This window comes from Camelus bactrianus, chromosome 10, assembly GCF_048773025.1.
Source record: "Camelus bactrianus isolate YW-2024 breed Bactrian camel chromosome 10, ASM4877302v1, whole genome shotgun sequence".
NCBI lineage: Eukaryota > Metazoa > Chordata > Mammalia > Artiodactyla > Camelidae > Camelus > Camelus bactrianus.
Window position 1 is genome coordinate 8,844,941 of NC_133548.1, and position 20,037 is coordinate 8,864,977.

The window sequence follows — 20,037 nt, forward strand, 5'->3', positions numbered from 1 at the left end:
TCTTATCGGTGGGGTGGGTGGTGATGGAGGGGTTGTCCCCAGAAGACCCCAACTGATCTCCCCCTCTATCCCACTGGTCAGTAAGGACCCATGGTGCCCTTGGACCAGGGGCTGTGCCCATGTTGCTGCAATAAAAGAGTTTCTCTTTCCTGCCTTTGAACCAAGTTGGGATTCTGCCAGCTAAGGAGAAGGGGAATGGTTTTGAGCAAGCAGTGAGCAGCACTTGCCCCAAGCACATCTCCCAAGAAAGAGTCTCTTTTGTTGGGTTCATTGCTGTAAGAAGGTCAAATGGGATCTGCCTTGAGAAGTGGCCACTGGATTAGATGCTTGTTGACTATTTGTGGCCCTTGAGAGGCAGTGGCTGGGCTGGGCTGCACACAGCAGGGGGCTGAGGAACCTCTGGGAGAAGTTCAGGAGATGAAGGGAGATGACCAGGAAGTTTGGTGTTAAAGGTGAGAGGAGAGATGGGACAGTCTCTGGGCACAGGAGGCAGACACAGGTAGCCTGAGTTTTCATCTGGGCAGACTCGAACATGTTTTTAGGTGAAACAAAAGAAGCCAGCCAAAGAGGGAGGGTAAGGATTTTGAAGTAAGATAGGATAGTTGATTCTTGTGCCTGAAGGAAGCCTGGGGATGGATCAGTGCGCAAGAGGTGGGTGTTACTGGAACAGGTGGAGAGGCTTTTCTGAAGAGCCTCGGGTGCCTTCTGAGATGGAAGGGAAGGAGGGCAGGCTGGTGAAGATGCCCAGCAGGGACAAAGATTCCTCACTTTCCTTTATGTGGCAATGGGCTCATTTAGAGATTGAATCCATGACCTTGATCTTTCCATCAACCTTTGTTTTAACATCTGATACAATAGACTCCAAAGAAACAGGTCACATTCGTGTGGTTGTACACTGGAAAGTCCAAGGACAAAGTCTATCCTCGAGTTTGCTTGATCAGATGGATGCAGCCGCCCAGGACGTGGCCATGGCAAGATGCAATCCAGAGGGTGGAGGTCACTTCACACACAGCACGGAGCTGCCAGGTCTTGCAGCCGATGGGCAGCAGGGCAGAAAGAGAGAGTCCTGAGAGGGCAGAGAGGACGTGGGATCCAGGTCAAGGTCCACCACTTACAAGCTGGGTTCACTGGGACCTTCCAAGCCTGTGACCTCATCTTCAGGGGCTGGGCTATGGGGAACTGGTCTCCCTCTGCTGCCCAGTTATAAAATCGGCTGTCTTCTCACAGGGATTAAGGAGATGCCCTCTTGCCCTTTCATCTCCCCTCTCTGGGGGGTTTTGACCTTGCCCAGTAGCCCCTGGGACAGGACGGCGTTTTTTTTCCCCACAAGCCCTGGTCCGTCCCTTCTGGCATCTTTCCCCTTTGTTTTAGGGAGTGATGGCATAGCGCCCAGCGAGTAGGATTGGGAGCCAAATCTTTCTCTTCTGTTTACTCAGATCGTAGCTATGGCTGCAGCGAAAAAGCAAACAGAAGTCTGACTAGATACATGAGCTCAATATTCCACAACATTCAAAGCTCGTGTCTGCTTACGTAGGAGGCAGAAAACACAACATTATGTTAAAATGACTAATAGCTCATACAGACTAGAAAATGCATTTTTCAGAAAAAGTTCTTAGCAGGAATGTTGGGATGCTGAGTGGGTAAGATTGACACCAGCTCTGTGTGAATCCTCCTCAAAAGCTCCTGAATGTCCATCCACATCATACGCTGTCCCTGGGGTGAGCGTTCTAAAGGGGACATGTCTGCCCTTAGGTCACCATCTTTATCTGGCATGTGGGATAGGACTTTGGGCTCTGTGCACATCTCACGGAATTGCTGGGGGTGGCCGATGTCAGTAAGAAGTGAGGAACAGGATCATTTGGTTCCATCAAAGCTGCCCCAATTGGATCAGCCTTGCCCACTGGCTGGGTCGCCTGGACCCCACTTCATCTTCTCAGAAATGGAACTAATGATAGTTTCTTGCTCACGAGATGGCTGTGGGGAGTCAATGAGTTCATGCCTGTGAAGTGTTTAGGAGAGAGCCCAGAGGGAATCAGTTATTCAATCAACAAACATAGAGGGCCTGGCTCTTGCCCCGTCATGCCTTGTGGGAGGGAAGCCCCAGGTGTGTCTCTGCCCTCAAGGAATCGGCATCCGGCTGGGGAAGGAAAATGGACATAGTGGACGTCCCTAGAGAACAGAGAGGCCTCGGGGACCAGCCCTTCCTGTGGCATGGATGTCCTGCAGAGCCAGCAGCTGCTGGGTGGGGCGTGCTGTCGGCCAGCCCCGTTTCATCTCCTGGCAGCCCAAGCAGGGAGAGAGGAGAATCTGGTATTCATTGTGTGGTTGTTTCTAATTTCCTTCTGCTTTCGAGATCCTCTTTGGAGGCAGAACATTGTCCCAAGAGGCTCAGGCATCCTCGGCCGGGCGCCCGCCAGGCTCTGGGGGAGGTGGCACCGGGAGGATGCCATGACCAGGCACTCGAAGGCCGATGGCGTTTGATTCCATCCTCTGAGACTCTATGGGGACAGTGGGGTTTGGTGGCTAGTTCAATTCCAGCCCTGTGGTTTACCTTTCTCCCCCTGGGGTTTTGAGTGAGACCCTGAAATCTCATTTACAAGTTTTCTTTTAAAACTTTCCCCATTTGCCAGGGAAGGACAGTCCTTCCTGTCCCACCAGGGTTCTTCAGAGACAGGGTGTGCAGATGGCCCACGGGACTTCCTGTAAGTTATAGGTTCTGGAGCCCCAAGGGAGGGGTCCTCAGGCCAGCTGGGGGCAGGAGGCCAGTACGGTGTCCAGAGAATGGGGTGGGGTTTCCTCATTCCTTTCTGTCATCACACTTGGCCTCTTGTTTGTGGATTTTAGTAGATTTATCAGCCATGCTAGATTCCTCTTTCATCACCAGAAAGCAGAGAGAATCCCAGAGTGAGTGACCCATGAATAAAGGGGCAGAGACGGCTGGAGGGCTACTGGACTCTGACCTTCAAGTTTATTGAAAAAGAGGCTCTGAGAATGTCAGGAATAAGAGGAGGGAGGAGGTGACACAGCCTTGAAAGGGGCAACGGCAGGCGTTGGTTGTCTTCAAGATGTGATGAGGTCAGAGCAGGGCTGCCCATGCTTAAGTCACTCAAGTGCCATCATCCCAATTTCTGCCACATCCACATGCCACTGTGTGCTATTTGTTTAATAGTTATCTTTAAATAGATTTTTTAAAAAATCATATAGTTAATTAGAAAAAGATCTTTATGTCACTACCATAAATGAAGCCCAGAATTTTTCTAACTAGCATTGAAACAAATTCGTAACTGTTCAAGTAAAAATACTCATCATGCACCATTACAATCTTGACTGCCGCCCAGGGCTTTATGTAAGTTCTGCGTGTAGGCTTTTACACACTGGGAGGCCTCCACATGTGTCTGATCGGGTGAGGCTGGCATTGGCTACAAGTAAAGAGTAGGGTGACCTATGTTGACTTGTGATCTCATAGAGATGCTCTGGGAGAGCACCCCGAAGCTGGACCGTGGGTCCCCGGGTTTCGTAGCAGCATCTCCAATGTGGGAGAATGACAGTGTCTTCTTCAGAGGCTGGGGGAGGATGGACTGAATTCATGTATTTATAAGTGTTCAGAACTGCTTCCAGTGCATGGCATGCGCTCAACAAGTGGTAACAGCCGCCATGACTTGGGAGACGCTGGCTGAGGGCTCTCGGCTGCCCTGGGCATCCCATCCTCTGCCGGCGTGGAGGCAGGCCCAGGACTGATGTGGTCCCGGGGCTCCTTCCACCTCATGGATCACTTGTTCTGTAACCTCTCCACTAGGACAGGTGTGGCCAGGTGGCCTGCCCATCCTTTCCCTCATGATTATAGGATTAAGCTAAAATGCAGTCATGGCATTTGTCATCATGAAATATCCCCATAGGACTTGGTGGTTATCTGTGCCCCTTGGAGGCTCTGGAATGAGCTCCCAGGGATGGACACTCGTGTGCACGTGCCAGGGGCTTCGCAGATCCCAGTCTGCAGCTCCATCTCAGCAGCTCTGGGGATGGGGTTATGGGAAGGAGCTATGGGAAGCAATGCCAGGTTCTCCCCGGGGGGAATGGATATTCAGCTTCAGGCCCTGGAATTTTGACTTCCTGTTTGGCCTGGTACTCATCCGCCCCTGCCCCAGCCCACCACCTATTTGTCTCTGGTGCATCCTCTCCCTCCCTCTCTGGGATCCGTTTCCTTCTCAGTAAAAGGTGGGGGTGGCACTAGATCATATCTGAGGCCCTTTTGAGCTTGAGAAAGCTATGATTCACCTCCCAGTCGCCCCCTCACTTTTCCCGCGGGCCTCCTGATCAACAGTAAGAAGAAAGGTAGGAAGGAAAGGAGAGAGACAGGGAGAGCTGGGCATCCCCAGTGTTCAGTACCGGCCTCCAGGACACAGAAGCCTCCGGTCCAAAGTGTCCGTGGTACTGAGGTAGAGAAACTCCGCTTTCCGGGTGGAGAGACAGAGGGGAGAAATGATTTGAAAGGCAAATACAGAACAAATGCTCTCCAGATGATAAATGGTTAAATAAATGATAACGAAAGGGAAAATTCAGGGAGCAAAGGAAACACATGGGAAAAAGTTTCATAAAGGGCGGGGAGAAAGTGTTGCTAGGGAGAAGGATGTGTCTGCAAAGTGATCATGGCGGGGTCGGGGTTGGGGGTGGTTAGCGTGAGCTGCGGGCCTGAGGGTATAAACCAGCTTTGAGGGGCTTACCATCCTCCCTTCTCCTTCCTGGTTTACTTTGGAAGATGCCACCCCTCTCGTTAGGGGATTCTGCTGAATTTCAGCGTGCAGCCAGTCAGCAATGGTGCCTGTTAATGCCACCACGTGGCTTTATGCTGACAGGCTGGATGGTCCAAAGATTTAGGGAGTCATTACCATCTGAGCGTTATCATGTGAGCTGGTCAGGCTTAGTTATTCTACGAGACCTTTGATCCTCACTGAATTAAGAACCCATCAGCTATCGTCAGCTGGAGAGGAAGACATCACCAACACCAGGTGAGAATAAATTAGCATAGAGTGTCTTCATGCCATGGGGGTGGGCCAACATTTCCAAAAGAGACCACCAAAAGCACTAACCATGGGAGAAAAATGGATAAAGTGGACTTTCTCAAAATGAAAAGCCTCTTGTCATCAAAAGGCAGCCTTAAAAACTTGAAAAGGCAAGTCTCAGTCTTGGCTGAAGATACCGGCAATATGTATATCTGGCAAAGTATTCATTTCCAGAATATATAAAGAACCACTATAAATCAATAAGCAACAGGCAAATGACCCAATAAAAACTGGGCAAAAATCTTACAGAATTCACAAAGAGAGCATATCCAGATGGCCAAAGACACTACAAAAAGGTGCTCAACATCATTACTCATCAGGAAAATGCAAATTAAAACCACAGGGAGATACCACTACAGAGCCACCAGAGTGCCTAAAATAAGAGTGACAACACCTGGTGTTATTGAAGACACAGAACAACGGAAACTCTCATGCATTGCTGTGGGGAGCGCAGACGTGGCTCAGACACTTAGGAAAATTGTCTGGCACATTCTAGTAAAGCCAAAGCGATGCCTCTTCTGGAACCCAATAATTCGCTCACAGGTATATATACCCCCCAGTACCTCCATTGAAAACAAACAAACAAACCGAAAAAACAAAATTAAAAAAAAGGAAGGAGGGATGTAATAGCTCAGTGGTAGAGCGTATGCTTAGCATGCATGAGAGGGTCCTAGGTTCAATCTCTAGCACCTCCACTGAAAAAAAACATGTTCAAAGGAGTTGTCTCCAAATCCCATCAACAGGAGATTGGAGAAGTAGATCGTGGTGTGTTCACAGGGGAGCGCTGTGCACACGGCAGTGAGAGATGACACACTGATTCCTTTCATATGATACTCAGGGAGAGGCGAGGTGAAAATGTGATGAGTCAAGTCACGGTCATGTCTGGTGGGCGTCTGGGCTGAGATGGTGCCTGAGGGAGCCAGCGGGTTGCAGACTGAGTCTATACCTGGGCGGGGGTGGTGGGTATACACGTGCACGTAAATGATTATCAAGCTGACCATTTAAAATGAGTGCATTATTATATACTTTACTGTATACAGGTTGTGCTTTGATTTAAAAAAAAGGAAAGAAATGTAGATTCTAACATCCAAGGAAAATAACAACAACAAAAATAGTTTATTGAGCACCTTCTACGTGCCAGGTGCTTTATATAGATTACTTCACTTCATCCACCCAAACTCCCCTGTCAGCTGGTATTGTTCTCTTTTTTTGGGGGGCGGTGGAGGTAACTAGATTTACTTATTAAAAAAAATTTTTTTAATGGAGGTACTGGGGCTTGAACCCAGGACCTCGTGCGTGCTAAGCATGCGCTCCACAGCTGAGCCACACCCACTCCCAGCCAGGTATCATTCTCATTTGACAGATGAGGCTTGGCCAGGTCCACTAGCTCACCTGAGACCCACAGCTGGTAGGCGCAGGCGCCAGGACTCGAATGCCACAATCCAAGCTCTTGCCGCTCAGCTTGGGATCTCAGAGTGATTCCTGGTACAACATCACAGCTGTTTCGCCTGCTACTCCCCCCTAAGCAGAGAAGCCTTAGATACACTATTTTAAAGAGAACTTTATCAAAAGCCTGATGTTCCAGGAACTCAGATCCTCTACCTTCTTAAAAACAAAACAAAACAAAACAAAACAAAACACGTGGAATGGGGAGCCCATCCCCTGATGCATCCTTTCCATGAATTTGTTCCAATTGGAAGAACTCGTGGTTTCACACTCACCCCATTCATCGTAACCGTTCCGTGTTGTAAATCCTCTGTGAATGAAGTATTGAGTGTTGGCTGTAGCAGAGAGTGTTGTGAGCCAGGCTTGAACTCCAGCTCTGCTCCCCTTAATCTGTGAGGCTCTTGGGGAGTTAATTTCTCAAAGCCCTTGTTTCCTCGTCTGCAAAAGGCGACTGTGGTCCTTACCTTACAGTCTCGTTGTGAGGGTAAAACGAAGTCATGCCTAAGAAGTGCTCTGCTCAGCATCAGCCTCATAACAAGTGCTCAGAAGAGGATAGTGTCCCTTTATGGATGCCCGATTCCTTCCAAGCCTCTTTTTTTGTTGTTGTTAATGGAGGTACTGGGGATTGAACCCAGGACCTCGTGCATGCTAAGCAGGCACTCTCCCACTGCACCATATTCATTCTCTGATTCTAAGCCTCTGAAAGAGGCTCAGCACCTTGCTCCTCTACACCATTCAACACGTGTTTGAAGAAAAAAGCTATGCTAATGATTTCTCCGCAAAGTGGAGATCCAGAGAATCTCAGTGCTTCAGTGAGGGAGGGTGGAGGGAGGGCGTTTTTAACTACATCGGTGGGGGAGGAGTTATTATTCGTATGGACTTTTCAAAATGGGACCAAAAAGATTCAGTCCCAGAGAGAGGACCAGAAAGGTCATTCTCTTTTGGGAGAGGAGGGGGAGGAGGAACCTAGAGAGTTAAGGTGGACTTGGGGAATGGCAAGCAGACCATCTGGGTTGGTGCCGAAGATTTGTGCCGGGACTAGTGGAAGGTCAAATTGTGGGGAGGGTAGAGCTCAGTGGTAGAGTGCATGTTTAGCACGCACAAGGTCCTGGATTCAATCCCCAGTACCTCCATTAAAAAAAACCCTAATTACCCCCACCCCAACAACAACAACAAAAAAAAGTAAAAGGTGTAGGAGGAAGCCGGAGTGTGTGCAGACCCACGTGGCCAGGAGGCCAGTGAGGAGAGAGACGAGCAGGTGCAGGTGGAGAGGAGTTGGGTGCACCTCAGGGTGGAGGTGGTGGGATGGAAGGAAGGCGCAGGTAGATGGGGAAGAGAGGTGAGGGACTCCTCAAATCTAGGAGCCAATCGTCAGAGTTGGGAACCAGGGAGAAAGTCAGTTTGGAGATGATGCTGAAGAGAAAGTCATGAGGGTGTGCACCTCATCCCGTCCCCGTGCCTCACCTCCTGCAGCCGGCTCTTGGCATGTTCTCAGGAACATGCTGTCCTCTTCTGGTCTCAGACTTGCATGGGGCGCCCAAACGACAGACACTGACTTTCAACAAGCTTCCTTTCCACCCTTGCCACAGAGAAACCCACAGAGGGGGGCTTGCCAAGACCAAAACAGATCCCGCTGCAGAATGGGTTCCCAACTGACCCCTCCCAAAGGCAAGAGTGTATTGAGATGCTCTACCAAAGGGTGGCGGGCGGGGTGGGGGGCACTGTTTTTTCAGCCCGTGTGAAGTTAACGAAAGGCCTCCGGATTTTACGGAGAGATGCAAACGGTGTTTTGAATAAAAATCCTTTGTTATTGTTTTTTTCACAGGGCTGTAGCCGTGGCCAGGAAGAAATCCGCCCCCTCCGAAGGTTGTTTTTGTGACCGTTCTTTGGAGCATTGTTCTAAAAATGGGAAATTACATACTGCGGTGCCAAAGGAAACAAACACCTGCAGTTAAAGGAATACCTTCCACGAGGTGGCTTTTAGAGCCTGGGCCAGCTCCGGACCCAGGGCTGCCTCACACATTCTTTCTGACGGGTTTCTTCGCTTCTAAGGGGATCGGGTGCGGCTTATGTGTATGACCAGAGTGGGCTTGGCTCAGGTGTTGGTCCTTCCCTTACTCACTCAATAAATATCTATCAAGCATCTGTCCTGGGTGAGCCTTGATGGATTTCACTGTTCCCTACCCCGGCATGGCTAAACTCACTGGGAGAGTTGGCTACAGGCAGGCGACTTTCTGTCACTGATTTTCAGGTGGGTGTCTGACTTCTGTCCCCAAATGATGAGAAGCCAGGGAAATCCTCAGACCATTCTCTTTCTGCTCCTTTCTTTCTCCCTCTTTCTTCCTTTCCTCTCACCCTCTTTTATCTTCTTTGTTCACCTACAAAAATAAAATGGCCGTTCCCAACACGTCAGTCATCACATTTCTTTAAGCACAGGATTTCTCACAGTTTCCAGGGGACAGTCTGAAATTCTTGTTGTCTACGGTGTTAGACATCAAAAGAGCCTTTTTTTTGGCTACCTGGTTAATATTTAACATTGAGCAACATTGATAAAATGGCAAAATAATCAGGTCTTGAAATTTATTGATGGTGAAATGCAGACATGTCAGATGGATTGGTGGTTTCAAAGAATCCAGTTTCATCAGCTGATCTCATCTGGATAAGAAATGAGAAAGACAGAGATTGCAATAGGAAATAATGAGTTTCTAACTTTTTGGAATGTGGTGACTTGGGTTAGAATTTCCTACCCATGAAGCACCTGCCTTCCTCCAGTGGGTTGGCCAGAGAGTGGTGGCAGATCTTTGGGAGTCAGGGTTACCTCTCTGGGACTACTTGGCTATTGATGTGGTCCTGCCTGGATTATCCACTACAGGCTAGAAAGTCGGAGCCTGCTGTGTATGACGGATGGGATGCATGATGCGGATTCACATTTGAGTGATTTGTTTGCCTTTTGCTTACTTGGATTTTCTAAACTTTCTTCACTGAGTGGCAAAAGAACAAAAATTTGGATCGTGCCTCCATGGGGCTCACATTCTAGAGAGGGATGCAGATACCAGCAAATGCGCTGCAGTGACATAAGTGCATGACAGAGCCCAGATCAGGTGTGATGGGTGGTAGAGACAGCCCTGGTCCTAGGGCATGAGGGGCGGGGTGAGAAAGTCCAGGAGCTGAGTCTTGAAGGAGTCTTAAAGTTTGCCAGACTTAGCAGATGATAATACAAGCCGCCTGGTTAAATTTGAATTTTAGAGAAATAATGAATCAGATTTTTAGTATAGGTATGTCCCAAACATTGCCTAGCGTACGGAGGATGGAGCTTGGGTCTTCAGATGACTTTGGAAAGGCGAGGCACTTTAGTCTGCAGGGGTGGGAACAGCATGGGTTTGTTGCCTGTTTCAGAGATGAGTGTGTGCGCCTGTCGGTAATGCAGGGGAGTGTCACCTGAGGAAGGAGGCCTGCCTGCCAGGAAGATGGTCTGTTCTGGGCCGGTGGCATCAGGAGATTGGCCCTTTGCTCTCCCTTCTGCCACATCCCCCAGGGGCTGGCGGGAGACAGAAGAGAAGTGGGTCCTTGTTGTCCCTACTCAGCCCTGCGTAAGTCTGCCTTGTGGCTTTCTGGCTTCAGGACCTGCCTGAGGGACACAGTGAGAATGGTCTCATCTCCCAGAGAGGGCTGCACACTGACTGAGCCTCCAGACTGAGAGCTGTAACCAGAAGCACGCTGGTTGATTAATCAGAGGCTAGTGGACCAGACGGTACCCTCCGCTGCAAACCACGTCAGGAAGGTGAGCATAGACTTAGGACCCGTTGCTGGTCCTCCGTGGCTCTTTCTCCCTGCTCAGGAGCCCTGTGCCTCCCTCGCCCTGCTGACCATCCCCTCCTTGGCACAGAACGTTGGGTTAGAGCGCTCCACATCCAACATGACACTCACATTCTAGTCCTGCCCCCAGATGACTCTGTGGTCACCTTGGTGGGGTGTAGGGCGTGGCTGCATTCTTTTCTCCTAGTTGGAGACACTCTCTTGGTGCGTCCCCATAGCTACCTCACCCCATCCACTGTGCATTTACCTGTCTAACTTGGAGGGCGACCTATTCACAAGTCTTGTCCACTGTTGCACCTCCAGCGCAGGTGGGGGAAGCAGCAGGATTTGAAGCCAGAGCACCAGGCAGGGCCAGGCTTCCAGGAGGACCTCCCGGACCAGGTGAGGAGCCTGGGCTTTATCCTGTAGGAGATGGTTAGCAGGGAAGGATTTTAAGCAAAAGCATGACATTGTTTGATTCCTGGCAACCCAGGGAAGAGTATTGTAGAAGAGGGCAAGACTGAGATCTTAGAGACCACTAAGAAGGCAGGGTAATTGTCTCCCAAAGACACCCATGACCTTTGCCAGAACCTGTGACTACGTTAGGTTACATGACAAAGGAAAATGAAGGCTGCAGATGGAATTAAGGTTGCTTATCAGCTGATGCGGAGGTGGGGAGATCATCCTGGATTCTGAGGTGGGCCCGGTGCAATCTTGAGGATCCTTATATATGCAAGAGGGAGGCAGAAGAGGAGGCCGGAGTCAGAGTAGAGGCTGCACGGGGGACTATGAAGATGGGAGAGGGGGCCACAAGCCAAGGAATGAGAGTGGCCTCTACAAACTACAAAAGCAGGAAAACAGATTCTCCCTTAGAGCCTCCAGAGGGAACACAGCCGTCCAACACTTTGATGTTTTAGTCCCGTGAAATCAATTTGGGCTTCCAGATATGGAAACTATTGTGAGTTTTTAAAAAGCCATTAAGTTTGTAGTCATTTGTTACAGCAGCTATGTGAAACTAGTTTAGAGGCCATTTGCAATAACCCAGGCCACAGAGGTTCAAGGCCTGGTACTCGGATAGGAATAGAGTGAAGGGGCCACATTCAAGGTCAGCTGAGGAGATGGACTCAGACTGATGGATGCATAAGGTCAGAGGTCAGGAGATCCTGTCTCCTGCCCCAGTGCCCTGAGACCTTGTCTTCATCTCTTCTCTCCTGGGGAGCCCCAGACCCACATCTCCATCCTGAACCAGGGCTGAGGGAGTAGCTACTTCTGTTACCAAGGCCTTAAGAGGGAATTCTAAAGGATGCTCTGTAACTACATGCCTCACAGTCTCACAGGATGTGTGGGTGCTGCAGGCACGTGACTTCGGATATTTTAGGACTTAACTAGACTTTTGTCAGAGGCTAGGAATCCATTCACTTGATGGGGGACACGTCTGAGTTCCAAATCCCTGGTTGATCCATTCTGACGCTGGCAACCATGCGTGCTGAACAGAATCTATTTCCAGATTTACTTATTTTTTGCATGTACTATAGTTTTATAATTTTAGTTTGCTCATGGAAATATATTGGGTGGCTAACTCCTAATGATTCATGGTCACATTGTCCCCCTACCCGGTGCTGGTTGCTGAGTTCTGTAAGTGCTTGGGAGGAACCTTCCCTAATTACAAGTTTCAGAATGCATTGTTTGTGTGGCCGCATCAGCTCAATCAAGGTTTTATCAACTCTCTGAAGCCATTCTGAGCAGTAATCAGCCTACGGTGAAGGACGACCCACATATCCCCTGGCATTTGCAAACAGCACGTTTGCATTGGCCATAAACTAGACATAATTTTATCCACATAATCTTGATAAAGTGGATAAGGGCTGGTTTTGCTTCCTCTTCCTGCCTCGTGAGTCATTTATAGATTTTTTCTGCCAGGCTAACCTCCACTGGTCCCCAGGTCGAGGGTGTAAAACTGCATCTTTCCTACTGATAATCTGTTTAGGCTACACCTTGACATAGTGAGGGCAAGACCTCAGATTTTGCCACAGGATGGCAATGTCTGAAAATGCCGACTCCTTAGCTTTCTTCGAGAGCAAATAAATGTTCATTTGGTTGCAAGGTGTGGGAGTCATATATATTTCAGAGAAAGGGTTTGCCCAGACTCACAGTCTAGTTGACAATGATATCAAGAAACATAGTCCTCCCCCCGGGCTCCTCAGAGGTGTGAATGTTAAGAGTCACAGAGTGCTAAAAATAATACTTCTTGTTTTTAATTTTTTTTTGCTCTATTGAGATACATATAAAGATTTTTTTCAAACTTTACAAAAGTGAACAGTTTGTGTGTCACATTTCTCAAATGCAGGCAGCTTATATCCAACCTGGGCTTCCTTGTGTTTTAGAGTTTGGCATATTCGCAGTCAAAACGGCGGATTGTATAATTATATATTTATAGCGTCTAGGGCCGGACAAACTTTTTCTCCTCCTCCTCCTTCAAATGTAAAAATCATTCTTAGCTTGGGGTCTGTTCAAAAGTAAGCCACGGTTTTGAAATTTACTACCGTATTTTATTTCAATTTAATTAAATTTTTTTTTTGGCAAGATAGAAATGTATTTCTTCCACGTATAACAGTCCATAAGCGGGTTGTCCGGGACTGAAATGTCTCTGCTCTACAGGGCCTCCATTATAGGATTAAAAAAAAAAAAGCAGCCATGGCCTGAGTGTGGCCTGCCAGCCAGCGTTTGGGGATTCGGGCTGTAATGTACGCTTAAGCAAATGCAGACGGAAAAGAACCCAGTGAACATCCCCTTCATTGCTCTAATTTCCCTTCTGCTTTCTGGCACCGGGCGTCACCCTGAGATGTGCTCTTTCTGGGGCTGTGATCAGTTCATCTCGCATTGGTTCTGCTCCTTTAACACCCAGCTTACACTTCTGTGTGCTGACAGTTCACATTCTGTGGATCACCTACATCTGCAGCTCCCTAGGTGTGAGACTCGCTGCTGCCATATAATTGGACTTCCTTTTATCCCCCAGATACCGGTTGTATCTGCCCTGGGTAAACATTTCCCCAGCTGTGAATAGATAATTAAAATTCTGAACCTTGTATGGCCTTGGATCCTTATCTGTTTCAACAATACTTACCTCGGTGGATGGCTCATGGGAGGCAAAGGTATGTGAGTTAATGATGTCCTGGGTGCAGAGGAACCCCGGGGCCTCCGCAGCGAGGGGGTGGGACCAAGACCCCACCCTCTGCCAAGAATCTCTTCTGGAATTGCAAATCCCCCGACCTGCTCTGCAATTTTTACAATCACAGGCCCTCCTTTGGGGCAGACAACGAAGGGAGGGGTGCGCTGGTTTACAGTTTGTGTGCCTGGGTGTGGGTGTGCGTGTGCGTGTGTGCACACGTATGTCTTCTGAGGAAGAGTGGACACTTCTCATCAGTGTCACTTTAGTTATTGGCTCAGAAGATGCCGCACCTGGAATCCTACTCTCCGTAGGGCAGGGTTTGGGGCCTGGGCTCTGGAATCTGGATTGCGTGAGGAATAAAGGAGAAATTGCAAAAGAGCCTGCCAGGGAGTAAGCATTCGATAAAGGTAATTATCAGGTTATGGTTTCTGCTTCCAGACTTTAAAAAAGGGGTAGATGGAAGTCAAAGGTCAGCTCCACCAGCGCCCCTTGGTCCTCTCCACCTTCAGGAGCATCTCAGGTCCTAGATTCTGTTGGACTGGCCCTTGGAATTGTCTGGGAGTGGAATTATTACTAATTCCAAAAGTGCTGACCCATCACTGGCAGGGTTCAGTGGGCAGTGACATTGTTCGTGTGACTGCCCCTGTTTTTCCTCAGAATTGTGATTTAAAAAAAACCCTCAAAAATCAAATTAAAGTAGTCACTGTTGATAAAAGATGTCTAGAAAGGAACTGTGTTTCATCGTCCTCCCCAGAGAGAGCCGGGCTGTGGAGAGCAGCAGGGCTCCGAGGCCAAGGCCCGGCCAGCGCGTCCGCTCCAGGACACCATGGTCGACACTGCCCCCTAGTGGCCGCGGCGGCACCGGCCGCTGAGGGCAGAGAAGGCGTGTCCCCTTGGGACCACATTTCTTCTGGGAAAAAACTGGACGGAAGAGTTTTCTCTTTCCAGCCGCCTCCTTCCATGCCCTAGGCGGATGCCTCTCCATTCCCGCTTCCCCTGTGCACGCCCTTCACTTTCATTCAATTGCTGGGGACGGTGTGGCCCAGTCAGGGACGATCACCACGGGACAAGGGGTGTTTTGTTTTGGGGGTATTTATGTTCACATGGGGTGTATCTTTAGGAAGAGTTTTAGTCTTTGCACCTTTTGCTCTAGGGCGAAGTTTTACACCAGTCATCAATACTTTTTGAGCAGCTGATGTGTTTGGCCTGTGCAAAGGCCCTGAGGCGGGTGGGGGCTTGGCTCAAGCCTGAAGGCTGGAGGGGTGGGGTGAGGGGAGGGGGTGGGAGATGAGAGCCAATGCGAGAGTTCAGCGTTTGGAGTTTATAAGAAGGGTGCTGAGGAGCTTGGAAGGGTGTTACTTGGTTGGAGTTGGGGGAGTGGCAGTGGAAGGGGGCTTTTGTTTGATAAAAACGACTTTGGCCCTAGTGTGGAGAGTGGACTGCAGGGAGGCTAGAGTGTGAGCTGGGAGCCAGTTAGGAGACCCTTCCCCCACTCCACCCCCTGCCGGCTTGCGCAGGTGAGGGATGGGTGGTGTGGCCCAAGGTGGACCTGCGACTCAGAGGCAGTTCCCGGTGGTGCTTTGGAGGTAGACTTGTTTGGATGGAGTGTGGATGCTGGAGGGGGAAGGGTCAGGGATGCTTCCTGGGCTTTGCCAGAGCCGCAGGAGGATAGAGCTAGAATTTACTGAGATTAGAAACAGACTAGGGAGGGGGAGTCAGACTTCTGTTGGACGAGAGGACTGAGATGTTGGGTGGATGGTAGGATATACAGGAGCAGATCTGGGCTCTTTTGGTGGCAGGTAATAGAAACTCAGAGGAAAGGTTCTTTAGCAGGTTCCGAATTTTCTCCTGGGGTCCAAGGGCAGGGCTCAGTGTGGCCTCAAGAAGGGCAGGGGTGCGGGGAGAAGCCCAGCAGCCTCCCACGGTCTTCTCTGAGCATCTGCCTCTTCTTCCTTCTGTCTGCACCCTGCCTGCAGTGCTCTGTCTGCCTCCCCCAGTCTCCTCTTATCCTTCCCGTCTCTGCACACACCCTGAGCCAGGGACTCCCGAGCTGGCCTGGCCATGCTGCTTTTGCTCACCTTACTCCCTGTGTTTCTTTTATGCTTTTATCACAGTTTTATCTATCTGTTTGTTTCCTGGTTTATTTAGGAGGAGCTTTCCCCACTAGGCTGCCAGCTCCCCGGGAGCAGAGGCCACTGTTTGGTTCCCTCTGCTTTACTTGGGCCCCAGGGCAGTTCTGGCCAGAGCAAGCGCTTCATGCATTTTTGTTGTGTTATGAAATCTGCTCTCGGGTTCCCCGCAGCACCCAGCTCCACTATGAACACGTCAGATGTGCCAGTAAATACCTAGGGATTAATCTCATGCCTGAAGACTTTTGCACCCAAGAAAAAATAGGGTGGCTGATTATCTTTTTGGGTGAAGGTTGGCTGGACAGGGACTCAGGGAATGGCGGGGGGCAGGGGCAAATCAGAGAGGGACGTTGGGGTCAGTTAGAATAAGAACATCACGGCCAGTGGACGGTAGTAACCAGGTGCTGGCCTGTCTGGTCCTGACCCCCCCCCCCCCGGCCTCTTCTGGGCAGAGATGTCCTTAAAGTAAGGCCGACGGGAGCAGACAGTCTGACTGGTAGGCTTCTGCAATTTCAGCCTGGAAATAGGGTGGCCTAACAATGACAACAAATAAAGGATTTAGAGAATGCATAAGCTGAGGGTTTTTGCACTAAGAAATAGTTCGATCAATCATTTCATGCAGCAAACATGAAATGACTGAAAAACAACTTCCTTTCCCTGGGGGCGCCCCTCAGGGTCTGTCGCTCCTCAAAGTCATCCCCAGGGACCCTGATCCCTGTTCCTCCCCCCAGCGTTTGTTTCCTAAAATTCTTACAGGAATCTGATCCTTCCATAGGTGGAGGCCATGGTCATGTGCTGGGTGTGATTTTTCAGGACCGTTGCAGGGCCCTCCCAGCCTCTAATAGATCCGTACTGTTCTGTCAAAATGCTAGAAGCATCTACCATTTATCTTTGGGAGATGGAACTCTCTGGAAATCTTCATCTTTGTTTGCAGGCATGTCTGGCTAGCCTAATCACGTTAAATATTTCTTTTTCTACCCAGGAGCAGGATCCCAAAGGTCTGGAAGAAACAGAATACTTCATTTCATCACTAAATGGGTGGGGATTGTGGGGCCAGCCTGAGGTCAGCTGCCACACCGTCTAACCTCCCCCACCTTTCCCCCCTAGGTCAAGTTTGAGCAAGGCCCTGGGAATATTTCCAGGCCGGCTCTCTGCCTATGGAAGGGTGTACGTGCTGGAAGCCGGTCTGGCCACCTGTGGACCGGAAGTGAGATGTGTTTCCGTGGCTACTGCCTTTCTTTTTGTTCTAACCTTCCCCTAGATGTGGTGCATCTTCTCAAAACAGCCGTTGAATAAAAAATGAGGCGGGGACACAAAGATGAGATACTGGTACTTTATTGATGGGAACCAGGTGGGGCTGGTGGAGGTGGAGTGAAGTAAGTGTCCGCGGAGTGGCAGGGGCCTCAGAGGGTGGAGGTCTTCAGCTTCTAAATCCTAAGCACACTGTGGGCTTTTTATTATTTTGTCCTAAAACAAACAAACAGAAAACCCAATACAATAGTGAGTGAACGTCACAGCTAGACCAAGAAACTTTAATGTCAGCCAAGAGTTGCAGTAGGTTGGGTAGGAGCTAAGCTTGGATCATTTCTCAGAAGCATCTTTAAAAAAGGTAAGATGCAGAAATAAATCTATGAGAAGACTATTACCAAAAAAAAAAAAAAAAAAAAGAAGAAGAAGAAGAAGAAAAAAGGTAAGATGGCTGTGTCTGCTTCTCCCAGGGGACATGGACACTGCACCCACTCCCCAAAGTGGGCTGATGCTGCAGCTACGGGACCTGGGGAATCCACTGCTGGGCAGTGGGCGTGGAGGGTGCTGAGTACCATGAACTTTAACATGCTGTCCTTGGCCTTCTGGGGCAGGGTGTCCACCAGCATCTTCGTCTGGATCCCCCAGTCTTTCTCGTCTTTGTCAGGGTTGAAAGGTTCAAGTGCAGCCTCATAACTGGAAAGTGTGCCCACGAAGAGGTTTTTAATGACCTCTAGAAGGCCTGAACAGACCTCTGTAGAAGCTGGAGCAAAGAAAAGAGAGCACACATGTAACCAGGCCCTTTTCTAAGCTGGCCAGCTCCCTACTTGGGTTTGGCCCAGATGCACACAGCCGGGCTTGTCAGCAGGCGACAGTGGCCCCTTCACAGATGGCGTCGAATGTGCGATCAGGTGGCGCTCCAAGCAGCTGGCTCTTTGGCGCTGTGGGGAAGCCTTCTGGGTTGCGGCCAGCCTGTTGTGGCTTGCCTGAGCCTCCCTGTACTTCCTGGGTTGGGGTGGGGCAGGTGCTGTTTGCGCTGATAATAGAAGCTGCTGATCTGATTTTCTGTGCAGTGTTGGGGCTGGGAAGAGGTCCACTGAGGGTTTTGGCTCCGACGGGAATTCTGCCTCTTACTGATGGTTAGATGGTCTGAGCCACTCATCAGTGGGGCCCGTGGTGAAGTCAGGCTCTGGCAGGAAGAGGCACTTGTACCAGCCAAGCACAAGCCTTCATGCCTGGCCCGGAAGAGGCATCCACCGTGAGTGCTGGGCCCTGTGGGCTGGCCCGCAGACACACCTCTGTGTCTCTTCCTGGCCCCACTGTGATCTCTCCCTACAGAGCGCTCCCTGGGTCTTGCTCCCTTTTCTGGTCCCTTTCCCTTCGAATGACGGGACAGTCATCATCCCCTAATCTCTGCTAGCCCCATCTTCTCCCTGAATTTCAAATCCCCATCCTTGAATTCTCTGCCTTTGTGCAAACTCAGCTTCCCTGCCTGGACTCCATGGCCCCAGCCGAAGTGCCCACCCCAAGTCAGACCCTCTCCAGAACTTAGATCCCTCCTTTGCAACTTACTCGGTCATCAGGCAAGTTACTTTATCTTTCTGGGGCTCAGTGTTCTCATCTGTAAAAGGGGGATAACATCCCTACTTTGTAGGGTTGTTTTCAGAATCAGAATACTTGAAAGGGGTTCAGCACAGTGGTTGGCACACTGTAAGTGCTAAAAAAATGTTAGATCTCATCACTGGTGTTTCTATCTGTGCATACACAAACATGCAGACACATCCCAGACCCACCTCCTACCATGCATCCTTCCCGGCTTGCTGAGCTGTCTCTCTCTGTACCTGGCACTGAGATCTTCTAATGATAGTACATTTCAGTCCAAATGATGTTATTTCCCCTTTAAAACAGACATCTCTGCACAGTTGTTCCCACCGCCTCTTGGTCTTGGTTTTCTAACTCCCCCGACACCCCCCAAGGTCATAAAACTTATCTCCATAGTTGTTAGGAAACTTTCACATTTGTTTAAAAATTGTTGTTTATTACAAGGAGTAGAAGAGGCTGATACAGAGTTAGAAACAGTTGGGTAACCCAGTTCCCAAAAGATCAGGGGGCTTCGAGAAGGGTGTGAGCCCCATCCGGCTTCCCCTCTTCCTTCTCTCATTCCTTTCCTCTTAGTGACAGCTGCAGCTCTTCAGAGGCTCCCAACCCTTTTTGCAGAGGATAAAAATGTTTAGAAATCTCCGCTCTGGGTTGGCAGTTTCCCAAGGGAAAGATCCCTTTCTAGAATATTCCTCTCTACCCAGAATGGGAGACCCTTCCTTGGGTTGGGTTTCTTTTGAAGCCATAAGGCTCTGCAGCTCCTTCCAGCCCCTTTGGCTGCCAGAGTGGTGTGTTGACCCCAAACCTGGAGGCGGCACCCAGATCTCTTGGCATCTCGAGGTTGGTCCGAGACTGGGCTTTGAGGAGCTCATTACCACTGTTCTGCTGGTCTTGTAACCCCCGCATCTCTGTGGGCTTTCCTCCATCCCTACCCCTTCCAGTCTGTTCCATTCCCTGGGATTCTGAGGTTGCTGGGTATGGACGACGGGGTCCTTTTCAGTTTCCTCAGGGCTCTCCCTAAGTTCCCAAGATGGGCTTGGTCACCAGACCCAGCTTCCTGCCTGGGCGTCAGTGTTCCCGGGCTCTCCCAGAGGCTGGACAGAGGGCATGGACAGCCGCCCCCTGTCCTGAGCAGTGCTGGGTGCCAGAGAGAGCTCCATGGGGCAGAGGGGCCCGGGGCACTCACCAGGGCTGCAGAAGAGAGTCAGAATGACCAGGGCGAGGGTAACAGTGAGCTTCATGGTGGCGGGAGGTGGTGAGTGAGCTCTGGCCCTGTCTCTGGCCCCGAGGGTCCTGTGGGAGACCCGCTCATCAGGGTGCCTTCTTATGCTCTCCTGGACAGGGGAGGGCAGTGTGTGGGCTCCTTTTCTGGAACCACACTATTTACTTGGGCATCAGCTCAGTGGGAAAAGTAAACATTCTCCTTTCTCAACCCACTGAAACTGAGCTTACACAATGTGCCGCTGGGGAGAGGGGACCCTAGAGTCTTGTGTGGAGGCAGCAAGAGTTCCTGAGTCAGTGTCTGGAGACCTGACCGCCAAGCTACTCTTTGAACTTGAGCACCGGGCAGCCCAGATCGACAGAAGCAATTGTA

General features: G+C 50.0%; 2 protein-coding genes across 6 annotated transcripts in view; one reads left to right on the forward strand and one right to left on the reverse strand.

Annotated features, from left to right (window-relative positions):
* Positions 1-16,916, forward strand: part of AHNAK (AHNAK nucleoprotein) — an 89,935-nt gene extending 73,019 nt beyond the window's left edge. The window contains exons 6-8 of one of the 4 annotated variants that reach the window (XR_012509566.1): positions 10,128-10,287; positions 10,626-10,703; positions 16,707-16,916. Coding sequence is in view for 2 of the 4 variants with exons in the window: in XM_074371889.1 (XP_074227990.1) it covers positions 16,707-16,717 (11 nt within the window). In the remaining 2 variants the exon portion in view is untranslated. Of the gene's footprint in view, positions 1-8,331; positions 8,652-10,127; positions 10,288-10,625; positions 10,704-16,706 lie in introns of those variants that run through there. The other 3 variants (XR_012509565.1, XM_074371889.1, XM_074371890.1) reach the window with 3 other exon arrangements.
* Positions 16,917-16,918: 2 nt separating this feature from the next.
* On the reverse strand, positions 16,919-19,794 carry SCGB1A1 (secretoglobin family 1A member 1). Of its 2 annotated transcripts, none has more exons than XM_074371892.1 (3): positions 19,630-19,794; positions 17,374-17,607; positions 16,919-17,066 (listed from the first exon to the last, which is right to left on the reverse strand). In XM_074371892.1, exons 1-3 carry the CDS (start codon positions 19,682-19,684, stop codon positions 17,020-17,022), a joined length of 336 nt encoding a protein of 111 aa, XP_074227993.1. In that variant the 5' UTR covers positions 19,685-19,794; the 3' UTR covers positions 16,919-17,019. The 2 variants fall into 2 exon arrangements, with proteins under 2 accessions (XP_074227993.1, XP_010954719.1); XM_010956417.3 differs by having other exon boundaries at positions 17,420-17,607; positions 19,630-19,789.
* Positions 19,795-20,037: the final 243 nt, after the last annotated feature.

Bases quoted from the DNA above. Each gene is read 5' to 3' on its own strand.
- SCGB1A1 (XM_074371892.1), bottom strand. From the start codon at position 19,684: ATGAAGCTCACTGTTACCCTCGCCCTGGTCATTCTGACTCTCTTCTGC. The intron at 17,608-19,629 runs GTGAGTGCCCCG...TCTTTGCTCCAG, and splicing joins GACTCTCTTCTGCAGCCCTG to CTTCTACAGAGGTCTGTTCA. The intron at 17,067-17,373 runs GTCCCGTAGCTG...TGTTTGTTTTAG, and splicing joins CCCAGCAGTGGATTCCCCAG to GACAAAATAATAAAAAGCCC.